At 46.8% G+C, this 14712-nt stretch overlaps 1 protein-coding gene across 1 annotated transcript in view; it reads left to right on the top strand.

Moving 5' to 3' along the window:
* The first annotated feature begins 27 nt into the window (after positions 1-27).
* LOC112071099 (BMP-2-inducible protein kinase-like) overlaps positions 28-14712 on the top strand; it is a 59660-nt gene continuing 44975 nt past the window's right edge. Inside the window, 1 exon segment of the mRNA XM_070439252.1 lies at positions 28-1089. Coding sequence (XP_070295353.1) covers positions 936-1089 — 154 coding nt within the window. The 5' untranslated portion in view covers positions 28-935.

Below are 14712 nucleotides of genomic sequence, written 5' to 3'. Positions count from 1 at the left end.
GGGTTAGGTTGTCAACTGTCTGATTGGACAATAACAAACCAATCATAACAATAGGAGGGGACGGACAGAGCTGGGTTAGTCAAGAAGGAGGTCGAAGTTTACCGAGCCTGCGCCTGGCTGGTATCAACAAGACACGAGGCCGAAGACATGATAAAATAAATCGAACCACCGGAATTGCACGCGATATTTAATGAACGGTTCGTGCGGAGTTTCGGTGGGATTGCACGGTGGTGGTTACATGTGGTCGTAGCTAGCTTATCTTGATAGAAGCAAGTGAAGACAGTTAGCCAACCATCAAGCCTAGCGAGAAGTGTCCCAGAGAAGTAGCGGGCTGAAGGCAAGTGGTTCTTCGACGAATCGTTTGACAAAAGGAGCAGTTGGACATTTTATAGCCAGCCAGCTAGCGAGACGGAGTCGCATACCGTGCTCACAACACCGGTATCGTGATATATGCTCTTTCGTGCTTTAACATGCCTTCTAGCGCTCGTTGTTGAAGCGTCTGCCTACTACTGTCTGCAGACTGTTTTGGTGCAGCAACGAGTGCCTGATAGCCACACGCTAYCTAGCTGATATTACACGGGTAACTAGCTAACAGCGTGGATCTACTGTCTCATTATCTCGCTTTAACGTCAAAAGACCAAAACTAACAAGCACATTTTGTTGTCAACTCGGAGGCAGAGTTGTTAGCCAGATAGCTAGCTAAACCGCTGACCAGTCGGTCAAGAGGAGCAACATTTCCTCGCCTGATAATTTCGCCTTGCTGTGTCATGACGTTAAAGTGCAAGTCAAGTCATTTCAAAGAGTATGCGAGATAACAACATTTGGCATAAGTAGAAAGGGGGGGGGGGGGTCAGGAATCCTTCATTAAAGTTGGCTACTGTCGACCGTAGTTGAACCAAAGGACTGTATTTSTAGGTCAGTCTCGACAGCAAAGAATGAAGAAGTTTTCCCGTATGCCGAAGTCGGAGAGCGGCGGACCGGGAGGAGGTTCCGGGTCCGGATCGAGCTCTGGAGTCGTCAGTAACTACTTTGGGAAAGTGTTRGCCGTGGGCCGGTATCAAGTCACGGTGGAAGAACTCATAGCAGAAGGTGTGTATCTCTCTTATATAACGTTAGGCTATTGCACGTAAAGTACATACAATCTAAATGTATTGGTCGCATACACATATTTAGCACATGCTATTATTGCGGGTGTAGCGAAATGCTTATGTAACCTAGCTCCTATAGTGCAGTAATATCTAACAATACACAACCACATGGATCTTAAGTCAAAGAATGGCATTTAGAAGTGTGTGTGTGTGTGTGTGTGTGTGCATCTGAAGGATAGAATAGTATATGTAGAGGAATAGGATGGCCTTGACCCAAATAGTGCATTCAGATCTCTTAACTTTTCCCACATTTTGTTACATTACAGCCTTATTATATAATGGATTCAATTAAATGTTTTTCTTACCAATCTACACACAATACCCCATAATGACAAAGCGAAAACAAATTTGCAAACAATTATAAAAACCTTTTATTTACATCAGTATTCAGATTCTTTCCTATGAGACTGGAAATTGAGCTCAGGTGCATCCTTATTCCATTGGTCACCCTTGAGATGTTTCTAAAACTTGATTGGAGTTCACCTGTGGTAAATGTAATTGATTGGACATGATTTGGCAAGGCACACACCTGTCTATATAAGGTCCCACAGTTGACAGTGCATGTCAGAGCAAAAATCCAAGCCACGAGGTCGAAGGAATTGTCCGTAGAGCTCCAAGACGGGATTGTGTCTAGGCACAGATCTGGGAAAGGGTACCAAAACATTTCTGCAGAATTGAAGGTCCCCAAGAACACTGTGGCCTTCATCATTCTTAAGTGGAAGAAGTTTGGAACCATCAAGACTTCCTAGAGCTGGCTGCTCGGCCAAACTGCGCTATCTGGGGAGAAGGGCCTTGGTTAGGGAGGTGACCAAGAACCCAATGGTCACTGACAGAGCTCCAGAGTTCCTCTGTGGAGATGGGAGAACCTTCCAGAAGGACAACCATCTCTGCAGCACTCCACCAATCTGGCCTTTATGATAGTCTGGTCTGATGGAAGCCACTCCTCAGTAAAAGGCACATGACAGCCCACTTGGAGTTTGACAAAAGGCACCTAAAGGACTCTCAGACCATGAGAAACCAGATTCTCTAGTCTGATGAAACCAATACTAAATTCTTTGGCCTGAATGCCAAGCGTCACGTCTGGAGGAAACCTGGCACCGCTCATCACCTGGCTAATACCATCCCCACGGTGAAGCATGGTGGCAGAATTTCTTTATTATTTATTTAAAGACGGGTCGCCACTGTTTTTAATATTTATATTTAACTAGGCAAGTCAGTTGAACAAATTCGTATTTACAATGATAACCAAAAGGCAACCTGTGGGYACAGGGGATGAAAAATACAAATACATTTTAAATAAAAAAAATATAGGACAAAAGACACCAAGACAACACGACATAGAGAGACCTAAGACAACAGCATGGTAGCAACACATGAGCATCATGCTGTGGAGCTGTTTTTCAGCTGCAGGGACTGGGAGACTAGTCAGGATCGAGGAAAAGATTAACGGAGCAAAGTACAGAGATCCTTAACCTGCTCAGGACCTCGAGCTGGGGTGACGGTTCACCTTCCAACAGGATAACGACCCCAAGCACACAGCCAAGACAATGCAGGAGTGGCTTTGGGACAGGTCTCCGAATCTCCTAGTGGCCCAGCCAGATCCTGGACTTGAACCTGATCAAACATCTCTGGAGAGACCTGAAAATAGCTGTGCAGCGATTCTCCCCATCTAACCTGACAGAGCTTGAGAGGATCTGCAGAGAATAATGGGAGAAAGTCCTCATATACAGGTGTGCCAAGCTTGTAGCGTCAAACCCAAGAAGACTGGAGGCTGTGATCGCTGCCGAAGGTGCTTCAAGTAACAGACACATTTCTGTGTTATCCTCAAAGCGGGKCMCGTCGMTGGCACTGTGTTATCCTCAAKGAAGGTGTTATAACTTGTTCGGGAGCACTGCATCGGTGTCTGTGACACGCCCTGTACCCATCCAGTACATATACTCCCATCCACTGGCTGTTTGTCTTCAATAAAGGGGTTTAAACCATTTTCACCCCAAAGCTATTTAGCTATTCTGCCCTACCAAGCCAAAAGGCAGTCACTGCTCATAGCGTAGAACTGAGAAAAATAGCTTTTTATTTACCTTGGTTACACAGTAACTTGATGCAGTTACTGCTAACATGACCCCCATTTTCTCCAAAACACAATACAATAGAGGCAGGATACTTGTCCACAAGATTAAGTATGTATTTAATGGAGCAAAAATGACAAATTTGACCCAATTAGCAGTTACTGCCTTTTTTGCTTGGTAGGGCAATGTTGCTCTTTCTCCCAGAAAATAAACAGTACATATCAGGGAGGCAAGTTTGTTCTACATTATGTATTTCTTTCTAGAACTTTCCACAATATTGCCTTTTTGAACATGGGCCTACACTCAAAGCCCCACCACTCTGTTGTCTTTAGTTGACTGTAACATAGAAAAGTTTACAAGTCCTGCAAAAATGACCAGTCAACAGCTCCCTGATACTAACAAGGCCAAATCTGTTTGAGTCAACATCTAGCCTTTAGACTGCTTCCTGAGTCATACAGGTGTTCTGCTCACACTTAGCAACAAGTCACTGACTAACCACCTTACCTGTTCTACCACTTATCATTTTATAAACAAACAGCTGGCTGTGCACAGTGAGGTGTGTGTTCATTTGTCTGCTTCGGTGAGTTCTTTTTACTTTTTTCCGGCTGTTCGGGGCACACCGTTTTCTCGAGGGAAGCTGAAGTCTACGCCCCTTTTGTCGGTAATTGGTCAACAGTAGYGGACTCTTGAATAAAGTCTTGGTTGTCGTTTAACGAGAGGCGACTCGTTTTCATTGACATTTTTTTTCTTCATTGCGAAATACTAGTTAGATAATCCTCGCATCATTAACACACCAGTGTTTTACGTTTGTATTTTATTTAGTCTGGTCATTTTAAACTAAAAATATCATTAAGTTCTCAGTTACATTTGTCATTTTGAATAATGATTTAATTAGTTAATTGGCAATCAGTGGTCCTAATCTGGCTGCCCCTTTCCTCTCCTGCTTGTCCCCATATGGCCCCTCTCTCCTCTCCCTGCTTGTCCCCATATGGCCCCCTCTCCTCTCCTCTTGTCCCCATATGGCCTCTCTCCTCTCCCTGGTTGTCCCCATAACGGCCCTCCTCTCCTCTCCGTCTTGTCCCCATACGGCCCTCCTCTCTCCCTGCTTGTCCCCATACGGCACTCTCTCCTCTCCCTGGTTGTCCCCATTACGGCCTCTCCCTCTCCCTGCCCTTTGGTTTCCCCATAACGGCCTCTTCCTCTCCCTGGTTGTCCCCATACGGCCCTCTCTTCCTCTCCCTGTTGTCCCATACGGCCCCTCTCTCCTCTCCCTGTTGTCCCCATTACGGCCCCTCTCTCCTCTCCCTGCTTGTCCCCATAGCGGCCTCCTCTCCTCTCCCTGCTTGTCCCCATAACGGCCCTCTCTCCTCTCCCTGGTTGTCCCCATACGGCCCCTCTCTCCTCTCCTGGTTGTCCCCATACGGCCCTCTCTCCTCTCCCTGGTTGTCCCCATACGGCCCCTCTCTCCACTCCCTGGTTGTCCCCCATACGGCCCCTCTCTCCTCTCCTGGTTGTTCCCCATACGGCCCCTCTCTCCTCTCCTGGTTGTCCCCCCATACGGCCCTCTCTCCACTCCCTGGTTGTCCCATACGGGGCCTGGTGGTGTCTATTAGTGGGTCGTTGTTGGTGTGACTGCTCTCTGTGTCCCCCTCTAACCCTGCCGTCCCTCTAGCAGGCTGGTGGTGTCTGTTAGCGGGTCGTTGCTGATGTGACTAAACTCTCTGTGTCCAGAACTAACTCAATGAATAATTCTCAGATCCCCCCCCTTTGTTCTCCCTCCCTCTCCAAACCCCCACTACTCTGTTTCCTCCTGCCATTAGTCAGCAGCAGCTGTTCAATGAAAGCATGAGATTCCCTCGACGCCTCAAACAGAGAATATTTTCTAGTCTATAGGTGTGAGTTACCTAACCTTAAACGTTTTCTCTATCCTTTGCCAAGCCAATATAGGGTCTCTTTGTTGATTTGCCTTGACATTTAACGTGTGCTGTTAATCGTGCTGTTTTCAACACTAGTCATTATATACCACTGGTTGCGATCTACTGATGAAGGAGCACACACACAGCAGAGTGGTATCTGGTGATGAGCAGGAACTCGATCATTTCCCCCGTCTACGCTCTGTTCTGAGAAGGTGACCTCAGAGTTGATAAGCAGACTTTAGCGACAGGAAGTCATCTGTGAGCTAGTCACCATTGGTCTATTATCTCTCTTCCTCAACTGATCACTCGACGGACACTTTTCTTGACTTSTGTAGTTCCTACTCTGTCGTTCTCGACACCGTTCGAAGAAATAGCCTGAAACTCCTCTGTTTGGTGCACGTTACATTGAGGAGCTGTAGCAGCAGCTCTACTAGAGTAGTATTTTTCCTCTCTCAATCTGTATCATAAATCTTCAAAATTATGCAAATGAACATTTTAAAACATAACATTAACAAGGCTATAGACCGATAAGCATGACTGTTTGAAATACRTTTTTATTTTTATTTTTAATCGACTGCTATTTCCTGTAACGACTAGGCTAACATGTTATTTTGTGATGGTAATGTTTTTGGGGCACTTTTTATATCAGCTTTTCTTTTTATCGGGCCGCCTATTACCGACTAATGGAAACTCCTGGTGTGTGTGCATGTCAAACAGCCAATGTTTACATTCAAGAGAAAGTTCTAGGAAATGCCCCCCCCAAGTCAACAGCAAGACCAGCCATTTCTGGTTGTCACGATCACCTGTGTTAGTTCCACCTCACCTGCAGTGTTTAGTGTAATGAGGTCTGTGTGTGTCCCAATTGACATTGCACCATACCCCCTATATAGTGTACTACTGTTGACCGGGGCCCGTAGTAGCTCTGTAGGCACTACTGTTGACCGGGGCCCGTAGTGCTCTGCTCTAATGTAGGGCACTAGTATGTACAGTGTCTTCAGGAAGGATTCACACACTGACTTTTCCAACATTTTGTTTCAAAGTGGGATAAAATTACATTGAATTGTAATTATTGTTTTTTTCAACGATCTACATAAAGTAATGGAAAATAAAACATTATTTTAATTATTCAACCCGTAAGTTAATAGATGTTCGTGTTTCAAAAAGCGTTACACACCTGGCTTGTACAATATTTGCACATTCTGTTTTTAAATTCTTCAAGCCGTGTCAAGTTGGTTGTTGAACATTGCTAGACAGCCATTTTCAAATCTTGCCATTTAGATTTTCAAGCTTGATTTGAAGTCCACTGATTAGGCCACTCAGGATATTCAATGTCGTCTTGGTAAGCAACAGTGTATAATTGGCCTTGCGTTTTAGGTTGTCCTGCTGAAAGGTAGATTTGTGTCCTAGTATCTGGTGGAAAGGTCTTTGTCGAGGCGTTGGGGGGGAAAACCTTTGGGCGTTGGGGGAAACCTCCCTGGCCTTTGTCGAGGCGTCGGGGGGAAACCTCCCTGGTCTTGTCTGAGGCGTCGGGGGGGGAAACCCTCCCTGGTCTTTGTCGAGGCGTCGGGGGGGGGGGAAACCTCCCTGGTCTTTGTCGAGGGGGGGAACCTCCCTGGTCTTTGTCGAGGCGTCGGGGGGGGGGGAACCTCCCTGGTCCTTTGTCGAGGGGGGGAAACCTCCCCGTGCTTTGTCGAGGGGAAACCTCCCCGGTCTTTGTCGAGGCGTCGGGGGGGGGAACCTCCCTGGTCTTTTGTCGAGGCGTCGGGGGGGGGAAACCTCCCTGGTCTTGTCGAGGGGAAACCTCCCTGGTCTTTGTCGAGGCGTCGGGGGGGGGGAACCTCCCTGGTCTTTGTCGAGGCGTCGTGGGGGGGGGAAACCTCCCTGGTCTTTGTCGAGGCGTCGTGGGGGGGGAAAACCTCCCTGGTCTTTGTCGAGGCGTCGTGGGGGGGGGAAACCTCCCTGGTCTTTGTCGAGGCGTCGTGGGGGGGGAACCTCCCTGGTCTTTGTCGAGGCGTCGGGGGGGGGGAAACCTCCCTGGTCTTTGTCGAGGCGTCGTGGGGGGGGGAAACCTCCCTGGTCTTTGTCGAGGCGTCGTGGGGGGGGCAACCTCCCTGGTCTTTGTCGAGGCGGCGTGGGGGGGGGGGAAACCTCCCTGGTCTTTGTCGAGGCGTCGTGGGGGGGAAACCTCCCTGGTCTTTGTCGAGGCGTCGTGGGGGGGAAACCTCCCTGGTCTTTGTCGAGGCGTCGTGGGGGGGGCAACCTCCCCTGGTCTTTGTCGAGGCGTCGTGGGGGGGGCAACCTCCCTGGTCTTTGTCGAGGCGTCGTGGGGGGGAACCTCCCTGTGCTTTGTCGAGGCGTCGTGGGGGGGGGAAACCTCCCTGGTCTTTGTCGAGCGTCGTGGGGGGGAAACCTCCCTGGTCTTTGTCGAGGCCTCGTGGGGGGGACCTCCCTGGTCTTTGTCGAGGGTCGTGGGGGGGGAAACCTCCCTGGTCTTTGTCGAGGCGTCTGGGGGGGAAACCTCCCTGGTCTTTTCAAGGCGTCGTGGGGGGAAACCTCCCTGGTCTTTGTCGAGGCGTCGTGGGGGGGGAAACCTCCCTGGCTTTGTCGAGGCGTCGTGGGGGAAACCTCCCTGGTCTCTGTCGGGGAGGGAACCTCCCTGGTCTTTGTCGAGGGGGGAACCTCCCTGGTCTTTGTGGTTGGATCTGTGTTTTGAAGATCACTGCTCGACTGAGGGACCTTACAGAGATGCTGAAGTCATTTTAAAAAATCACATTTAAACACTTATGGCACACAGTCCATGAACCTATTCAGACTTGCCATAACAAAGAGGTTGAATACTTGAGTCAAGACATTTCAGCTTTTAACATTTTGTAAACATTTCTAAACAAATAATTGCACTTGACCTTGTGTGGTATTGTCTTCAGGCTTGTAACAACCTTGGGGGGGGGGGGAATTGAGTGGAATACTTTCAGAATACTAGCATTCTGTAAATGGTAATGAATGGGTGGGATTGTGTCTCCTCTGTCCTACTCTAGCACCCTGTAAAGAATCCTCGGTACATGCATCGCTTGTCTCTCATCGCCTCTTTGTTCCAAATTATTTTGCTTCAAAACTCAACTCATTGCTTGCGTCCCAAATGCCACTCTATTCCCTACGTAGTGCTCTACTTTTGACCAGAGCCCTATTGACCCTATAGGGTGCCATTTGAGTCATCTCATTATCCATCCAGTCGTGTTAGGGTAGGCATTGGCCAAGTGGTGGATGGGACTTGGGTGTTTTGGAAGATAAAAAGGGAGATCGGGGCTGTTGGATTAATTGAAGTTGTTATAACGCAGCAGTAACAAACTACACAGACGAGCGTTTCAATAACCTACGGCGTTAGATCTCCACATCTCTCAAGACAACTGGGAGCCACCGGGCCAGTCGCTTTTAAATAACAACCTGGGCCAGTCGCTTTTAAATAACACCTGGCCAGTCGCTTTTAAATAACACCTGGGGACATGCGCTTTTAAATATCACCTGGGACAGTCGCTTTTTAAATTAACACCTGGGACAGTCGCGTTTTAAATAACACCTGGCAGTCGCTTTTAAATAACACCTGGGCCAGTCGCTTTTAAATAACCACCTGGCCAGTCGCTTTTAAATAACACCGGGCAGCGCTTTTAAATAACACCTGGGCCAGTCGCTTTTAAATAACACCCGGGCCAGTCGCTTTTTAAATAACACCCGGGCCACGTCGCCTTTTAAATAACACCTGGGCCAGTCGCTTTTAAATACACCTGGCCAGTCCTTTTAAATAACACTGGGCCAGTCGCTTTTAAATAACACCTGGCCAGTCGCTTTTAAATAACACCGGGGCCAGTCGCTTTAAATAACACCCGGGCCAGTCGCTTTTAAATAAACACCCCGGGCCAGTCGCTTTTAACATAACACCGGGCCCAGTCGCTTTTAAATAACACCTGGGCCAGTCGCTTTTAAATAACACCTGGGCCAGTCGCTTTTAAATAGCACCTGGGCCAGTCGCTTTTAAATAGCACCTGGGACAGTCGCTTTTAAAAACACCTGGGACAGTCGCTTTTAAATAACACCTGGGACAGTCGCTTTTAATAAACACCTGGGCCAGTCGCTTTTTAAATAACACCTGGGCCAGTCGCTTTTAAATAACACCTGGGCAGTCGCTTTTAAATAACAACCGGCGGCCAGTCGCCTTTTAAATAGCACCTGGGACAGGCACTTTTAAATAACACCCGGGCAGTCGCTTTTTTAAATAACACCGGGGCCAGCGCTCTTAAATAACAACCGGGACAGGCGCTCGTCCTAAATAACACCTGGGCCAGTCGCTCTTAAATAACACCGGGGCCAGTCGCTTTTAAATAACACTGGCCAGTCGCTTTAAATAACACCTGGGCCAGTCGCTTCTTAAATAACACCTGGGCCAGTCACCTTTTAAAAAGCACCGGGGCCAGTCGCTTTAAATATCACCGGGGCCAGTCGCTTTTAAATAACACCGGGGCCAGTCGCTTTTAAAATCACCTGGGCCAGTCGCTTTTAAATATCACCGGGGCCAGTCGCTTTTAAATAACACCTGGGCCAGAAGCTTTTAAATAACACCTGGGACGTCGCTTTTAAATAACACCGGGCCAATCGCTCTTAAAGTAACACCGGCCAGTCGCTTCTAAATAACACCCGGGCCAGTCGCGCTTAAATAACACCGGGGCCAGTCGCTTTTAAATAACACCCGGGCCAATCGCTTTAATAACACCCGGGCCAGGCGCTCTTAAATAACACCTGGGCCAGTCGCTTTTAAATAACACCTGGGCCAATCGCTCTTAAAATAACACCGGCCAGTCGCTCTTAAATAACACCGGGCCAGTCGCTCTTAAATAACACCTGGGCCAGTCGCTCTTAAATAACACCTGGGCCAGTCGCTTTTAAATAAACCTGGGCAATCGCTCTTAATAACACCGGGGCCAGTCACTTTTAAAGAAACACCGGGCCAGTCGCTTTTAAATAACACCGGGGCCAGGCGCTTTAAATAAACACGGGCCAGTCGCTTTTAAATAACACCTGGGCCAATCGCTCTTCAAATAACACGGGCCAGTCGCTCTTAAATAACACCTGGGCCAGTCGTCTTTAAATAAGCACCTGGCCAATCGCCTCTTAAATAACACCGGGGCCAGCGCTTCTAAATAACACCGGCCAGTCGCTTTTAAATAACACCTGGGCCAATCGCCTCTAAATAACACCGGGGCAGTCGCTCTTAAATAAACCACCGGGGCCAGTCGCTTTTAAATAAACACCTGGGCCAATCGCTCTAAAAACACCGGGGCCATCCTCTTAACAATAACACCTGGGCCAGTCGCTTTAAATAACACCTGGGCCAATCGCTCTTAAATAACACCGGGGCCAGTCGCTCTTAAATAACACCGGGGCCAGTCGCTCTTAAATAACACCTGGGCCAGTCGCTCTTAAATAACACCTGGGCCAGTCGCTTTTAAAAAACCCTTGGGCCAATCGCTCTTAAATAACACCGGGCCAGTCGCTCTTAAATAACACCTGGCCAGGTCGCTTTTAAATAAACACTGGCCAATCGCTCTAAATAACACCGGGCCAGTCGCTCTTAAATAAACACCTGGCCAGTCGCTTTAAATATCACCTGGGCCAGTCGCCTTTTAAATAACACCTGGCCAGTCGCTCTTAAATAACACCGGGCGCCAAGACGCTCTTAAATAACACCTGGCCAGACGCTCTTAAATAACACCTGGGCAGACGCTCTTAAATAACCACCTGGGCCAGACGCTCTTAAATAACACCTGGGCCAGACGCTCTTAAATACACACCGGGGCCAGACGCCTAAATAACACGGGGCAGACGCTCTTAAAATAACACCGGGACCAGACGCTCTTAAATAACAGCCTGGGACAGACGCTCTTAAATAGACACCTGGGACAGCACAGGTGTAAACACATACTGACTAACGAGTGACACTATTCGGTGTGGCCAAATGTCCAAACCTTGACATATAAAATGGGAAAACAAGCTGTAACTAGGGTTGCACATTTGGGGAATATTCAGAAGTTCCTGTTGGAATTAATGGAAATATATGCAAATGAATATAGCATTTAAATGTAGATTTTTTTGTTGCATAGATAATTACCATATCATATAGAGACAGAAACAAACTTTTAACCCGACCATCAAGTAGACATGGCAAATTATTAAATCCTTCCCCAAATTTTTTTTACATTTTTTTAATGTTAAGAATTTAACTTAAATGAGTTGACTCTTCACGTTTGATTTCACTGAACAACAAAGGAATATTGAATGATCCCCAAGATCCATTGCATCTCCCAAACACGTTTTCAACATACATCTGTAAAATGATAGTCTAGAAACTAAAGCTTGTGTTGTCTCCTTCAGGCTCCCATGTCTTTCCCTGGACCTCCTCAATGTCCACCTCTTGAACATCAGCCTCATCTTCACTGTCACCTTCCGACCTTCTTGAGGATGGCTCGTTGTCAGCTCAAAAAGCCTCAAATTTGCCCGGAATGGCACCAATTTTTCAACCCTTGTATTGGTCAGCCTGTTGCGTGCTTTGGTGTGGTGTGTGTGTTCCCAAAACAAGACCAGTTGTGCCTGAGGTGGCTGATGTTGGTGGGTTTGGAGGATGATGGAGGCAACAGGGGAAAAGAGCCTCAGATCCACAAAGTCCATTCACCAGGTGGCTGATGAGATATTTTGCACGACTGCCATATTGCATCTCCATCCCAAAGCCCTTGCTTGGAAGTGGTACTTCGTCAGAGACTGCCCAGAACCTTTGCCCTCATCCAGGCCAAGGTGGCGAGACACGGTAGTGATGAACCATAGGCCTTGTTGATCTCTGCACCAGACAGGATGCTCTTGCCAGCATACTGGGGTCCAACATGTACGCTGCGGCATGTATGGGCTTCAGCAGAAGTTTTCACGCTTTTTGATGTATTTCAGAACTACAGTTTCCTCTGCTTGGAGCAACAGTGAAGTGGCAGGGCAGTACGGATTTAACTCTCTTACATCTGCAAGCAGAGTCTGAACATCAGACAGGATGGCATTGTCTCCCTCAATCAGTGCAATGGCTACTGGCTATAGGTTTCAGGAGTTTCAGGCTGCTTACCACTCTCTCCCAAAATACACCATCCAGGAGGATCCTCTTTTTGGCGTAGTCCATCTCGGCAGACTGTGATATGGCCATTTCTTGGAGAGACTCCTTCCCCTCCAGGAGACTGTCAAACATGATGACAACACCACCCCAACGGGTGTTGCCGGGCAGCTTCAATGTGGTGCTCTTATTCTTCTCACTTTGCTTGGTGAGGTAGATTGCTGCTTTAACTTGATGACCCTTCACATACCTAACCATTTCCTTGGCTCTCTTGTAGAGTGTATCCATTGTTTTCAGTGCCATGATGTCCTTGAGGAGCAGATTCAATGCATGAGCAGCACAGCCAATGGGTGTGATGTGAGGGTAGGACTCCTCCACTTTAGACCAAGCAGCCTTCATGTTCGCAGCATTGTCTGTCACCAGTGCAAATACCTTCTGTGGTCCAAGGTCATTGACGACTGCCTTCAGTTCATCTGAAATGTAGAGACCAGTGTGTCTGCTGTCCCTTGTGTCTGTGCTCTTGTAAAATACTGGTTGAGGGGTGGAGATGATGTAGTTAATTATTCCTTGCCCACGAACATTCGACCACCCATCAGAGATTATTGCAATCCAGTCTGCTCTCTATGATTTGATTGACCTTCACTTGAACTCTGTTGAACTCTGCATCCAGCAAATTAGTATGTCTGGTTGGAGGGGTGCATGCTGGGCGAAGAACATTCAGAAATCTCTTCCAACGCACATTGTCTGTGAGCATCAGAGGTGAACCAGTTGCATACACAGCTCGAGCAAGACATTGATTAGCATTTCTCTGACRACATTCCTGAGTCAAAATAAACTTCTGAATCCAGGAGGACCATGAGCTGTTGCTAATCGATAAGGTGTCTGATTCATKATTTTCACCTCGAATAGAGGGACTTTTGTCAGAGATTGCTTGTTGTGAGCGCTGAGMGAACTTTATGCACTTGGCCAGATAATGCATTTTTTTGTTGCATTCTTTACATGTGATTTGGCACAGTATTTGAAAATGTACACAGCTTTTCCTTCTACATTAGCTGCAATGAAATGTCTCTACACATCAGATAGTGCCCGTGGCATTTTCCTGTAAAGATTAGAAAAAAATGAGTAGAAAATAAAACAAATACAACTCCATGTACAGATAAATAGTTAAGCAGTTAGATTAAACAAGTCCTTTGTAAGATAAATGCTTTAAAATGAAACATGTATGGAAACAGGTGAATTAACACTCCTCAGTTAGCAGGCTCAAGCAAGCTAAAACTCACATGGTAGCAAAAACTACTAGCAGAAATGGTTAGAAATGATTTAAACACACTTTGCTGTAGGCTACTATTTACTAGTTAACAAAAATGATGTATATGTCATATAAAATATATTCACCCCACCCAGTATTGTAATCAAAACTTACCAGAAAGCATGTAGTCCTTGGCTCAGACAGTGTAGTAGTGTGGGCTCAATAGCATCTCATTAGTGTGCAAGATCTTGAGAATCAGCTGTACATGTGATGGAAGAATGCACTGTGCATGCAGAGGGTTGRAATTCCATTGAATCACGGATAGTTTAACAAATTATTTTCCACATGATCTAGAATTGCCTTTATGTGTATCCCACAAAAAAGGTTCACTGTTATATGTTAACTTTTTTTTGATTAATTTAAGCCCTCGAATTTTGCTTAACTTCCCATGGGAAATTATTCAAATTTACCGGAAAGTTTCCAACCCTTTGCAGACCTACCTGCAGAGGTGGGACCATGTCATGCGACTACCCGTAACACAAGTTATCAACTGCAAATGAGAACAAGATGTATTTAGTTATCCTTCAGCTACTCCCCTTAAATCTGAATTATTTTTGCAAAGTTTGTGGTTACTGCCAGGGTTTAGGCTCCCCGCCTGAGAATTACAATGGCAGAAAAATCCCTGATTTTTACCTTGATTGACATGCATGAGTAGCCTACTCCTATTTTTGCAACACTCAATTGATCTCGACACATGTTATTTAAAGAGAGCCTCTTGGGGGGGAGGTTTTCCGTGGTAACAGGTTCTTTCACTCCATGCACATGAACTAATAGGCTGAGGTTTATATTTGACTCGTTGAAAACAGCACAGTGAATGTGCCATATGCACCAACGGCCCTGTAAAGCAGGTGGTTAGAGCGCTGGACTAGTTAACCGTAAGGTTGCAAGATTGGATCCCCCGAGCTGACATGGTAAAAATCTGTCGTTCTGCCCCCTGAACGAGGTAGTTAACCCACTGTTCCTAGACCGTCATTGTAAATAAGAATGTGTTCTTAACTGACTTGCCTAATTTAAATAAAGGTGTCTCAGCCAAATCGATGTCCTAAAAAATACCGATTTCCGATTTGTTATGAAAACTCGAAATCGGCCCTAATTAATRGGCCATTCCGATTTAATCGGTCGAACTCTAGACTGGACA

Source organism: Salvelinus sp. IW2-2015, unplaced genomic scaffold (assembly GCF_002910315.2).
Source record: "Salvelinus sp. IW2-2015 unplaced genomic scaffold, ASM291031v2 Un_scaffold1523, whole genome shotgun sequence".
Classification (NCBI taxonomy): Eukaryota; Metazoa; Chordata; class Actinopteri; order Salmoniformes; family Salmonidae; genus Salvelinus; species Salvelinus sp. IW2-2015.
The sequence above is the reverse complement of the archived record's forward strand: the minus strand, read 5'-3'. Positions and strand labels throughout refer to the sequence as shown.